Source organism: Bufo gargarizans, chromosome 1 (genome assembly GCF_014858855.1).
Source record: "Bufo gargarizans isolate SCDJY-AF-19 chromosome 1, ASM1485885v1, whole genome shotgun sequence".
Taxonomy (NCBI): domain Eukaryota; kingdom Metazoa; phylum Chordata; class Amphibia; order Anura; family Bufonidae; genus Bufo; species Bufo gargarizans.
In genome coordinates, this window is record NC_058080.1 from 591,943,339 (window position 1) to 591,957,416 (window position 14,078).

General features: G+C 45.5%; 1 protein-coding gene across 6 annotated transcripts in view; it reads right to left on the bottom strand.

The window, feature by feature from the left end:
- Positions 1-1,325: 1,325 nt before the first annotated feature.
- The window catches only part of P2RX6 (purinergic receptor P2X 6), an 85,395-nt gene continuing 72,642 nt past the window's right edge, over positions 1,326-14,078 (bottom strand). For 5 of the 6 annotated variants that reach the window (XM_044275841.1, XM_044275843.1, XM_044275840.1 and 2 more), the window contains 3 exons: positions 13,337-13,402; positions 2,723-2,800; positions 1,326-1,725 (listed from right to left, as the gene is read on the bottom strand). In XM_044275841.1, the coding sequence (XP_044131776.1) occupies positions 1,660-1,725; positions 2,723-2,800; positions 13,337-13,402 (210 nt within the window). In that variant the 3' untranslated portion in view covers positions 1,326-1,659. Of the gene's footprint in view, positions 1,726-2,344; positions 2,453-2,722; positions 2,801-13,336; positions 13,403-14,078 lie in introns of all 6 variants that reach the window. The other variant, XR_006387413.1, reaches the window with a different exon arrangement.

A 14,078-nucleotide genomic window follows, 5' to 3' on the forward strand; every position in this document is an offset into this window, starting at 1 on the left:
CCAGAGGACAAGACATTTACCAGAACCTGCACATGGTGCAGGTGCCAGCCTTTTATGCAGAGAAGAGAGCAGGTCATGGCGACGTGTCTGCATGCTGAGTAGAGCTTCCAGCAAGGCATCCTGCCTTTCTGGAGCCCAGACGCACCACATCATTGGCCCCAGGCTCCGAAACCAGAAAGGGCTGCGCAGCTTTGATTCCCTGGATGCTGCTGCCACACAGAGGCATCCGTGTCCAGGGGAACCGTGACACCTGTGGCTGCTCCATCAAAAGGCACTCAATACTGTCAGCAGCCACTGGGCAGTGTCATAGTACATCAAACAGAGGAATGGCACAACACAGAGTTCTAAGAAAAAATGCTCCATATTTATTTTATGGGAAACATCGACAAGTCATCTCTACATACTGACACAGAAAATGTGAAAATCATATTAACACTGTACAGTAGCGTGTGCTTTCATACTAGTTTAACTTTTATACTTACATGGAGAAAACAAGCAGGCAATTATGGGGAACAAACCATTCACTCCTGATAATTGCCTATTCATTAGAGGAGGTGAAAGTCGTATTTACATGTAGTGATCACCTCTCCTGTATGGGGGAATCACTTCACCCTATACAGATTCATTGTTTCTAGGCAGAAGATCCCTGTTTACACAGATTATCTGCTGCCCAGAAACAATGATATGGTGTCTGTATCAACAATGGGACATTGACCAGCTAAGGGTACTTTCACACTAGCCCCGTCATAGGGGGCTCAATACCGTAAAAGAACTGATCTGTTTTCAGGCTACTTTCACACTAGCGTTAGATCGGATCCGTTCTGAACGGATCCGCTCATATAATGCAGACTGTGGCTCCGTTCAGAACGGATCCGTCTGCATTATATTGTCAAAAAATGTCTAAGTGTGAAATTAGCCTGAACGGATCTGTCCAGACTTTTACATTGAAAGTCAATGGGGGACGGATCCGTTTGAAGATTGAGCCATAGTGTGTCATCTTCAAACGGATCCGTCCCCATTGACTTACATTGTAAGTCTGGACGGATCCGCACGCCTCCGCACGGCGAGGCGGACACCTGAACGCTGCAAGCAGCGTTCAGGTGTCCGCCTGCTGAGCGGAGCGGAGGCTGAACGCCGCCAGACTGATGCATTCTGAGCGGATCCGCGTCCACTCAGAATGCATTGGGGCTGGACGGAAGCGTTCGGGTCCGCTTGTGAGCCCCTTCAAACGGAGCTCTCAAGCGGACAGCCGAACGCTAGTGTGAAAGTAGCCTTATCCCCATGCATTCTGAATGGAGAGAAATCAGTTCAGGATGCATCAGGATTGTCTTCAGTTCAGTCACTGAACGGCGTTTTGGACGGCGGTATTATCTCGGTCTGAAATTCCGGATCAGTTGCCGGAATGCCGGATCAGGCATTAATTTACATTGAAATGTATTAGTGCCAAATGCCGAATCTGTCCTTCCGAGCTTGCAATGCATTTGTAAGACGAACGTTCCTAGGAATGCTCCTTCCCGATAATTGCCCCGATTGTCCAGCACATGTAAAGGGGACTTTAGGCAACATGGTTTTAAAAAAGAAATACTCCCAGGACAATGGAAGATTATCTTGTGCATTTATATTAATAAAGAAAGCCTCAGAAAATGTTCCTGGTCATCTTCAGTCTCCGTTTATATTTTCTAATGGATATGGTTCTGCAGCTTCTTGTCTCTTTGGTGGTTTAGCCTAAATGAAGATACAATATAAAACACAAACTGAATACAATTTTCAGAATAAATCAAGTTTGTTTCAATCAAGTGTGATCACCACAGGACTGAGCAGTATCTTTTAGAGTATCACATTAGGTTATTGCCATGATACGATTATTGTTATTAGTAATATTAATATTATCCACCTAGACTAGACATCTGACCCATGCAGCCCATGAATAGAATCGGGGACAATGAAGTCTGATAAAGGATTGTTCTTAGCGAAGCACTGACATTGAAGCTCCTAGGCCCAGAGACAAAGCCTCCATCAGTGTTCTTCATGGGCCAATAGTGTTCCTTCCATGTCAGTGGGCTTTCAGTTACTAGGGCGAGATGAGACCACAAATTCTACACTAAATTGTTTCTTCTGCCACTAGGGGGTGGTGACCACATATTGGTTTACCATAGCCAATGAGAGCTGTATAAACCCAGTGCAGTGAGCTCCCTCCCATGGTGGCAGCAGGTAACAGAATTTTATTTTGCAACTCTATGTCTGTGTGAAGGGGAGCAGGGGATTTGGAACACTGTGTGAGAAAACAGAGCATGGATCTCTATAAACATTTATTAAAATGAAATGATAGGTGTAATTAACTCACGCCAATCCCTTAACCACCAAGATGCCAATCATGAATACATTCCTGAGTACTCTATGTTGAGGCATTTTGCCCTCTCCACTGCTGGCACCAACAAACTTGAAATCCCTCCTATAAAAATAATTTGATCACTTCTATAAATCAAATGTCCAAATGACTGATCATACCACAAGAATTATAATTTTTTTATTATTGTAACTTGTTACCAGTTCAAAATACAGATGTCCCTTTTTGCAGCAATTGGATAACCTGCAGCTTATCTAAGGATTGAGGGCATGTTGAAGTTCATGCTTGATTCTGATCCTAAACTCTTGGAATGCACCGTACACATTAGATTATAGGTGACATTAATCAAGCAGCATAGTATGACTTTTTACCTACCTCTTCATACTTGCAATACCAGTAGAAGTCAGCCTTGCTGTTCAAATATATGAGAATCAGGTCACATAGAAGTGTAATCTACCACAAAAAAGAAATACAATATCAATTAAATTAAAGCGATGATAAAAAAAAAACACTATGGGCCAGATTTATCATGACTCACTCCACTTTCACATATGGCTAAAGTCAGTTTTAGCCAAGTCAGACTTATGATCGGCCCTTTAAGACTGTAATAAATGTGGTTTGACGGTAGCAGTTTATCCGTCAGTAAGCAGCTTTACAAAAGTCTCACGTCTTTACGAAAAAGTCGCACGTTTTTTTATGAAAAAGTCGCATGTTCTATTAAAAAGTCTCATAAGATAAGCATGGTCCTCACTGGAGTGAAATTGACTTTTTTGTGACATTTTAGCGACTTTTTAAATAGTCCCAATAGTAAATCTGTCTAAAGATTCATTTACATAAGAAAACACGCCCACTTTCAGAAAACTGGCGAGCATAGTGCAGAGCAGAAAAAAGTTGCAAATTTGTGCACAGTTTTAGCGTTTGGGACTTTTTTTGGAACTTTTTCACTCCATTATTCTGACCTGAGCTAATGATAAATCTGGCCCATTGCTTACACAAAGTGTGTCAAAACTAAATAAAATATAAAGAAATTGCAGTCTGCGGTTGGTGTTATACATAGATTTTTTTTTTTTTTTTTTTGCATTTATAGGTTTTTGGTGCTTTTTTATTTTGCTGTTTTTTTTCCAGCATTTTTAGGCAAAACGCTAGGTCAAAATGGTTGTAACTTAGGCTAGGTCTACACGATGACATTTGTCACGACAATTTTTATAATGGTAGTCTATGGTGTCGCACTGCAACATGCTGCGACTGCGACACGACAGTCGCAAAAAACCCATTCATAAGGAATTTTTCCAGGACGTCCCTCCATGACAGCACCCACTGGAGGATGTCCTATTGGATCTCTGTAGGGACAGGAAGCGAGAGAGGCCCCTCCCCACCCCTCCTACCAGTGTTCTTTTTGTCCCTACAGAGATAGGAGCAGAGAGGAGTATCCCTGCTTTGATAGTGGGGAGTAATATGGGCCGAGGCTGGTCGGGGGGCTTATGCCTCTCCTCTTCAGCCTCATACGGGGCCTAAAGCTAGCACCTCTCTGGGAAGGGGTCCCCTAGCATTTCCATGTACCTGTTTCTGGAGAGCCGCGGTATCGGGACGCTGTAGCCGCTTCTCCTGTGGGAGCACTGGGCGCAGCGTCGGCTCCGGGGTGCTCCTCTGATGACGTCCCATGTGACCGGAAGTTACGCAGAGAAGACCGGAAGCTAATGGCGGCGCGCATCCATGCTGGAGGCCTCGAGTTTCTGAGGCCTCGCATGAGGGGTCGACTCTTCTTCGAATGAGTCCCCCAGAAGAGGAGGCGGAGCCGAGCGGTATCGAGGGCAGGGCCAGGATGGTAAGTCCATTTAAAAATGGTGGTGTAAACTGCATGCAGCACACATCATGGAGGCCCAGGTATCTGTGAAGCAAGACGCTACTGCAGACCCCCTCGTCCAGGGAAATGTAAGTGAGGTCCTACATATTTAGGGTTACTCTGGCAGGCCCTGTTTCTATATCTTCCTCTCCCCCTCGTGTTTTAAGGTGGAAAGGGAGGCTGGTCACAAACCTCATGGTGACTCCAAGAAAAGAGCAAAAAAAATGCGGTACCTGCACCAAGAAGCTGGCAGAGTCATACAAAAAGGCCCTATGCACAGATTGTCTGGCAAAGATATTAAAGGAAGAACAACCATCCTTTCTGGCAGAATTAAGAGCCATAGTGAGGGAAGAAGTACAGGCGGCAGGAGTGAGTCAGCCCCCTTCCCTTCCGGTCCCCTCTTCCCTGCCGGTCCCCTCTTCCCCACCGGCTAAACGTCCAAGAGTACAGTTGGACTCTGACTCAGGAGAAACCAGCGTATTAGGCCTCATGCACACGACAGTTTTTTTTCACGGTCCGCAAAAACGGGGTCCGTGGGTCCGTGATCCGTGACCGTTTTTTTGTCCGTGGGTCTTCCTTGATTTTTGGAGGATCCACGGACATGAAAAAAAAGTCGTTTTGGTGTCCGCCTGGCCGTGCGGAGCCAAACGGATCCGTCCTGAATTACAATGCAAGTCAATGGGGACGGATCCGTTTGATGTTGACACAATATGGTGCCATTTCAAACGGATCCGTCCCCATTCACTTTCAATGTAAAGTCTGGAGTTCTTTTATACCATCGGATTGGAGTTTTCTCCAATCCGATGGTATTTTTTAACTTGAAGCGTCCCCATCACCATGGGAACGCCTCTATGTTAGAATATACTGTCGGATATGAGCTACTTCGTGAACCTCAGATCCGACAGTATATTCTAACACAGAGGCGTTCCCATGGTGATGGGGACGCTTCAGGTTAGAATACACTACAAACTTTGTACAAGACTGCCCCCTGCTGCCTGGCAGCACCCGATCTCTTACTGGGGGATATGATAGCACAATTAACCCCTTTAGGTGCGGCACCTAAAGGGGTTAATTGTACTATCATATTCCCCTGTAAGAGATCAGGGCTGCCAGGCAGCAGGGGGCAGCCCCCCCCCCTCCCCAGTTTGAATATCGTTGGTGGCACAGTGTGCCCCCACCATCGCCCCCCCCTCCCTCCCTCTATTGTATTAAATCGTTGGTGGCACAGTGTGCCAACCACCATCGGCCCCCCTCCCTCCCTCTATTGTATTAAATCGTTGGTGGCACAGTGTGCCAACCACCATCGCCCCCCCCCTCCCTCTATAGCAGTAACATTGGTGGCAGTGTGCGGTCTCAACAGTAGAAGATTCATACTTACCTGCTTGCTGCTGTGATGTCTGTGTCCGGCCGGGAGCTCCTCCTACTGGTAAGTGAAAGGTCTGTGCGGCGCATTGCTAAAGAACTGTCACTTACCAGTAGGAGGAGCTCCCGGCCGTTCACAGACATCGCAGCAGCAGGCAGGTAAGTATGAATCTTCTACTGTTGAGACCGCACACTGCCACCAATGTTACTGCTATAGAGGGAGGGGGGGGCGATGGTGGTTGGCACACTGTGCCACCAACGATTTAATACAATAGAGGGAGGGGGGGCCGATGGTGGTTGGCACACTGTGCCACCAACGATTTAATACAATAGAGGGAGGGAGGGGGGCCGATGGTGGTTGGCACACTGTGCCACCAACGATTTAATACAATAGAGGGAGGGAGGGGGGCCGATGGTGGTTGGCACACTGTGCCACCAACGATTTAATACAATAGAGGGAGGGAGGGGGGGCGATGGTGGGGGCACACTGTGCCACCAACGATATTCAAACTGGGGAGGGGGGGGGCTGCCCCCTGCTGCCTGGCAGCCCTGATCTCTTACAGGGGAATATGATAGTACAATTAACCCCTTTAGGTGCCGCACCTGAAGGGGTTAATTGTGCTATCATATCCCCCTGTAAGAGATCGGGTGCTGCCAGGCAGCAGGGGGCAGTCTTGTACAAAGTTTGCAGTGTATTCTAACTAGAAGCGTCCCCATCACCATGGGAACGCTTCTGTGTTAGAATATACTGTCGGAAATGAGTTTTCACGAAGTGAAAACTTAGATCAGAAAAAGCTTTTATGCAGACGGATCTTCGGATCCGTCTGTATGAAAGCAACCTACGGCCACGGATCACGGACACGGATGCCAATCTTGTGTGCATCCGTGTTCTTTCACGGACCCATTGACTTGAATGGGTCCGTGAACCGTTGTCCGTCAAAAAAATAGGACAGGTCATATTTTCTTGACGGACAGGATACACGGATCACGGCCTCGGCTGCAAAACGGTGCATTTTCCGATTTTTCCACGGACCCATTGAAAGTCAATGGGTCCGCGAAAAAAAACAGAAAACGGCACAACAGCCACGGATGCACACAACGGTCGTGTGCATGAGGCCTTATTCGGACGAGTTGGAGGAATATCATACCCCCTCCTTAGCGGAGGAGCCTAGGAGATTCCGGTTTTCGGCAGAGGATCTGGATCCGCTTCTGACAGCAGTTAGACAGACGATGGCGGTAGAGGAAGAAGAACAGACGTGCACCGTACAGGACGAAATGTTTGGCGGTCTAAGAGCTAAGAAAAGGAAACTCTTTCCCGTCAATGCTAACCTGAGCGATCTAATTAAAGATGAATGGGAAGAGGGTGACATGAAGCTTTATGTGCCTCGGGAATTTAAGAATAGGCTGATCTTTAACCCAGAGGAGACAAAACTTTGGGACGATATACCGAAGGTGGATATTCAGGTGGCCAAGGTGGTGAAGAAAACTTCTATACCTTTTGAGGATTCCTCACAGTTGAAGGATCCTATGGATCGCAAGATGGATGGGCTTTTAAAGAAAGCATGGGAATCATCAGCGGCCTCTATAAATACAAATATGGCTGCGACCTCGGTGTTCCGGGCCATGTGTTTATGGCTGAATCAGCTAGAAAATCATCTTAGGATGAAAACATCCAGAGAAGAAATTCTAGAGTCCTTACCGTTGTTGAAGATGGCGGCTTCTTTTATGGCAGATGCCTCTGCAGAATCGATTAGATTCGCGGCAAGAAATGATGCACTCACAAACACGGCAAGACGAGCCCTCTGGCTCAAATCTTGGACAGGGGACATAGCTTCAAAAAATAAGCTTTGTGCAATCCCCTTTACTGGGGCTTATCTTTTTGGTCAGGTCCTTGACTCCATCCTAGAAAGTGCGGCTGACAAAAAGAAAGGCTTCCCAGAGGAAAAAGTAAAAAAGCCCCAGCCCTTTCGTAAACCCTTTAAACAGTTTCCAATCTCACAGAGAGGAAAGTGTAAGACGGGGAGATGGAGGTACCCCAAAGGAGGTAGAGGAAGGGGTTTCCTATTCAACCCAAATTCCAGCACAGACAAGCAATGACATCAGGCCGGTCGGGGGCAGACTCCACTTATTCTGGGAGTCCTGGACGTGGGTCACTCAGAATCAGTGGATTCTCAGTACAATCCGAGATGGAGTGAAAATAGAGTTTCGCGGTCCACCCCCACAGACATTCCTGATAACAGAATTTCAATCGGCAGAGCAAAAAAATCAACTATGTCTCGACTTAAAGAAGCTGTTAGAACTAAATGCTATAATACAGGTTCCAGAGGAACAGAAAGGCTTGGGCCATTATTCAAGACTTTTTCAGGATAAAAAAAAACAGACGGGACCTTCAGGACGATTATCAACCTGAAGTCCCTGAACAGGTCATTGGTATACCACAGATTCAAGATGGAATCTATAAAGACATCAATCCCACTAATATCGGTAGGGGATCTCTTATGTACCATGGACTTAAAGGGCTTCTGTCACCCCACAAAAGTCATTATAATTTTTTTTGGGCTAGTTACATTCCTTATAGCGCGATATATGAGAATATAATGTTGTCACTTACTTTCACGCGGCCGTTTCTTGAGAAAACGAAGTTTTATAATATGCAAATCCGGTCTCTACCAGCAAGTAGGGCGTCTACTTGCTGGTAGCCGCCGCAGAAAACCGCCCCCTCGTCGTGTTGATTGACAGGGCCAGCCGTGATCTCCTCCTCCGGCCGGCCCTGTCAGTATTTCAAAAATCGCGCGCCTCTGTTCATTCGGCGCAGGCGCTCTGAGATGAGGAGGCTCGTCTCCTCAGAACTCCCTCAGTGCGCCTGCGCCGATGACATCACCAAAAGAGAAGACGTCATCGCGCTATAAGGAATGTAACTAGCCCAAAAAAAAAATATTACTTTTGTGGGGTGACAGAAGCCCCTTAAAGGATGCCTACTATCACATCCCAATACATCCACTCTACCAGCAGTATCTCAGGTTTACGATCAACCAGTAAGGTACAATTCTCCATTACCAGTTCCAGTGTCTACCCTTTGGAATATCCTCGGCACCTCGCATTTTCACGAAAGTAATTACAGAAGTAATGGCATACTTAAGACAGCAACAGATAAAGATCATCCCGTACCTAGATGATTTCCTTCTGATTGCAGAGACAAGACGGAGTCTACAGAGCAGTGTCCAACAGACCCTGGCCCTTTTCAAGGATTTGGGATGGATAATAAATTATGCCAAGTCGGACCTAGTTCCGAGTACCAGGAAACAGTTCTTAGGAGTCATCTTAGACTCAGAGAAACAACATTCCTTTCTTCCACTATTAAAACGGGAAAGGATAAGGGAGAAGATAAAAACCTTTCAGAAGAGAAGGGACCATACTCTAAGAGAATCTATGCAGGTTCTGGGGTTAATGACATCCTGTATCTCAGTCATACCGTGGGCTCAGTACCATTCCAGAATCCTACAGAACTCAATTCTGAGCTCATGGGACAAAAACCATCAATCCTAGAACTCAAAAATAATTCTATCAAGACAAAGTCTAGATTCTCTATCCTGGTGTACCAACCCAAAAAACCTAAGGAAAGGGGTCGCCTGGAATCTTTCTCCGTCCATAGTAATTACTACAGACGCAAGCCAGTGGGGTTGGGGAGCCCATCTAAAGGATCAGTTCTTTCAGGGGAGATAGTCCAGTCTCGACAGTCGCAGATCCTCAAACTTCAGAGAGCTGAAGGCAGTATGGGAGACCCTGAAGAGGGCAGAACAGATTCTCTCCAACCACCACATCAAAATCCTATCGGACAACATGACGACAGTATGCTACCTGGACAACCAGGAACCATCATCTTCAAGGATTATCAGACCAAATATTTTGTTGGGCGGAGAAAAAGGTGCTCTCAATTTCAGCAGTCCACCTAAGAGGAGTAGAAAACTCCACCGCCGACTTCCTAAGCAGACACAGGCTCAACCCGGGCGAATGGTCTTTAAACAAGGAAGTGTTTCTACAGATCTGCCATCAGTGGGGGTTCCCACAAGTAGACCTTTTCGCGACAAGAGAGAACACCAAGTTGAACAGTTTTTTCTCTCTGAATCCAAGAGACAACCCTCTAGGGGTAGACGCCTTGTCCCAGGATTGGGACATAGAACTGGGGTACACCTTTCCTCCTTTTTCCCAGCGGTCCTAAAGAAGCTGAGAACGTGCTCAAATGGTTTTCCAGGAGTCCGACATGACAGCACCCGTTAATACCCCCCCTTCTTGCTATTATTTCTTGGATCCATATATGTATATATATATAAATTCCAATGTGAAGATAACATGGAAGTTCAAATAAACAGTTTGGATCCTATCTGGTGTAGTAATTTGGAAAAACACTGGTAGGAGGGGTGGGGAGGGGCCTTTTAACCTCTCTCGCTTCCTGTCCCTACAGAGATCCAATAGGACATCCTCCAGTGGGTGCTGTCATGTCGGACTCCTGGAAAACCATTTACCGGTAAGACTAAATCTTAGTTTCTGAGACTGTCGCAGGGCGGCACCATAGACTACCATTATAAAAATTGTCGCGCAACATTGACACATAGTGCAGTGTAGTTGTGCCCTATGTGTTGCACTACTTATTGTCGCACGACACATGTCATCATGTAGACCTAGCCTAAGGCTACTTTTACACTTGCATTTGTAATTCCGGTATTGTGATCAGGCAGAGGATCTCAATACCACAATGAAATGGATCCGTTTTGATTTTGCACATCAGGATGCATCCGTTCCGTTGTGTGAAATAAAAACGGAAAAAATATGGATCCGTCACTACATACATTGAAAGTCAATGGGTGATGAATACGGTTCCTAAAAAAACGGATCCGTCACCATTGACTTACATTGTTTTCAGTGCTGGATCAGTTTTTTTATGACCAGTCCAAAACGCAATGCTGCCGGAACAAAAGACATCCTGAACAGATCTCTTTCCATTCAGAATGCATAGGGACAAAACCGGAGGCAAGAGGCCTAAAAGCCTCAAAAATGCCTTAAAAAAACTTCTGAAAACGTCAGAGATCATACTGTAAATGAAGGAATCATAAGGGTGATTACACACACTTTTTTTTATTTATTTTTTTAAATTGGGCAGCAGTTTTTTATGCAATTTTTTTTTAGCCAAAGCCAGGAGTGGATCCAGCAGGAAGGAGAAGTATGTGATTCCTTTATATATCCCCTTCCTATGGAATCCACTTCTGACTTTGGCTCAGAAAGTCCATTGCATTTTTAGATGTTAACAGACTTTAAGGAGAATTTATCAGGTTCTGAACTCCAGAATTCCGGCTTTGAAAAGCCGCGAAATAGGGGTCACATTTTTACATCACTTAGGGTGCATTCACATCACCGTTTAGCTTTCCGTTCTTCTGATCCGTCAGAAGAAGAGAGAGAGAGAGAGAGAATAACATGATCCAGTAAAAAAAAAAAAACGGATCCTGTTGCATCAGTTGTCATCCGTTTTAGCCATTTCCGTCTGAGATCTGCTTTTTACACAGGAAAAAACTGCATGCAGTACTTTTGTTTCTATAAAAAAAAAACTGATCTCAGACGGAAATGGATCAAAACGGATGACAACTGATGCAACACGATCCGTTTTTTTTACAGGATCCTGATTTTTTTTTTCTCTCTCTCTCTTCTTCTGACAGAACAGAAGAATGGAAACCTAAACGGTGATGTGAATGCACCCTTAGGCTACATGCACACGACCGTGCCGTTTTTTGCGGTCCACAAACCGTGGATCCGCAAAAAACAGAAGCCGTCCGTGTGCTTTCCGCAATTTGCGGAACGGGCGGCCCATTGTAGACATGCCTATTCTTGTCTGCAAAACGGACAAGAATAGGACATGCTATTTTTTTTTTGCGGGGCCACGGAACGGTGCAACGGATGCGGACAGCATACGGAGTGCTGTTCGCATCTTTTCCGGCCCAGTTTAAGTGAATGGGTCCGCATCCGAGCCGCAAAAACGACGGCTCGGATGTGGACCCAAACAACGGCCGTGTGCATGAGGCCTTACTCACAAGTTTGAAAAATGGGTGAGAAAGTGGGCATGCTTAGGTATTTTAATTTGTTTCACTCCACATCTATCACAGATTTCTTTTTAAGTCGCAAAAAATTTGCAAACTCACCACAGTAGTGCGGTGGTGTAAAAAATAAAAACTGGAGCAGAATTTCTAAACAAAAGTGTTTAAAGACACACCAATTTTAAGAAACAACATACAGGGCCAGATTTATCACGACTCTGACAGCTCACTCCACTTTCACATATGGCTAAAGTCAGATTTATGATCGGCCCTTTAAGACTGTGATAAATGTGGTTTGACGGTAGCAGTTTATCCGTCAGTAAGAAGCTTTACAAAAGTCGCACATCTTTACGAAAAAGTCGCAAGTTTTTATGAAAAAGTCGCATGTTCTATTAAAAAGTCTCATAAGATAAGCATGGTCCTCACTGGAGTGAAATTGTGACTTTTATGCGACTTTTTAAATAGTCACAATAGTAAATCTGTCTAGAGATTCATTTACATAAGAAAACACGCCCACTTTCAGAAAACTGGCGAGCATAGTGCAGAGCAGAAAAAAGTCGCAAATTTGTGCGCAGTTTTAGCGTTTGGGACTTTTTCACTCCATTATTCTGACCTGAGCTAATGATAAATCTGGCCCACAACAATGTTTGATAAATTTGGTGCAAAGCACACCAATGCGGACTGAAAAAGATTGACTTCAAATAATACTCATGATAAATTCCCCCCTTTGTATTCCTGATTTTTTATTAAAACTATAGTTTAATAGTATAGCTCTTACACAAAGCTTACATTTGAGTAAGGCTTCATGCACACGACCGTTGCCCCGGCCGTGGCCGTATTGCGGCCCGAAAACAGCGGGTCCGCAATATGCGGGCGCCGGCCATGTGCTCCCCGCATCACGGATGCGGACCCATTCCCTTGAATGGGTCCGCAATCCGGAGCTGCGGTGCAGAACGGAGGCATGGAGCCCCGCGGAAGCACTACAGAGTGCTACCGTGGTGTTTCTGTCCGTGCCTCCACACCGCAAAAAAAAGAACATGTTCTTTTTTTTGCGGTGTGAACGGATCACGGACCCATTCAAGCTGAATGGATCTGGATCCCTCCAGGCCGCCACACGGACGTTGCCTGTGCCTTGGGGACCGCAATTTGCGGTCCCCAATGCAAGGAACCGCCGCACAACGGCCATGAGGTGCATGAGGCCTAAGGCTACTTTCACACTAGTGTTAGGTTTTTCCGGTTGGCTGTTCTGGCAGGGGAACAGCCTGCCGATTCCGTATTAACGCTTGCACATGTGTGCTGCCAGAAGTCCAGTCCCATTCACTGTAATGGGGATGGGCTGGAGGTCCGGCCGCAGCACGGCAAACATGCCGAGAGGCGGCCAGACAATTACCACAGCGTGCTGCGGTTTTTGTCCTGCCACCCACCTCTCGGCATATTTGCCATGCTGCGGCTGGACCTCCGGCCCGTCCCCATTACAGGCCGGCAGCACATGTGTCCAAGCGTTAGTACGGATCCGGCAGGCTGTTCCCCTGCCAGAACAGCCAACAGGACAAACCTAACACTAGTGTGAAAGTAGCCTAAGGCCTGATTTGCACTTGATCACATAACAGATCAATGTTGTATGGATACATATTGCAAAGATAATTTTCAATAAATTTGAAAGCATGCCTGCTTGATATCATGTCAATAATAACTACTCACCGCACCCAGGAAGGCACACCCAGTTCCAAGACTTATGGCTGTTGGGACTAGACCAAACCTTCTTGCCTGAATATGAAAGTCAAAATATAATTATACTGGCAAAACAAGATCAAAACATGGCATTATTTTATTAAAGGAGTTGTCTCACAAACAATATTGTTAAAAGTTAAAGGAAATGCATCACCATTTTATTTTTCTGCCAGTTAAAACAGAAAACGAGACATATCCTTTTTTCTAAGCTGTTTTTATTTTATGATAATAGATTTTTTATTCTATTTACTGAACATGACTATGGGGGCGGCCATCTTGCCTGAGCCGTTATTAACAGCATTTAGAAAGCATTAAGAAAATTGAGCCATAGACACAATAGACAGGTTATTATACAAGAAGGTCATTATACAGGGAGTGCAGAATTATTAGGCAAATGAGTATTTTGACCACATCATCCTCTTTATGCATGTTGTATTACTCCAAGCTGTATAGGCTCGAAAGCCTACTACCAATTAAGCATATTAGGTGATGTGCATCTCTGTAATGAGAAGGGGTGTGGTCTAATGACATCAACACCCTATATCAGGTGTGCATAATTATTAGGCAACTTCCTTTCCTTTGGCAAAATGGGTGAAAAGAAGGACTTGACAGGCTCAGAAAAGTCTAAAATAGTGAGATATCTTGCAGAGGGATGCAGCACTCTTAAAATTGCAAAGCTTCTGAAGCGTGATCATCGAACAATCAAGCGTTT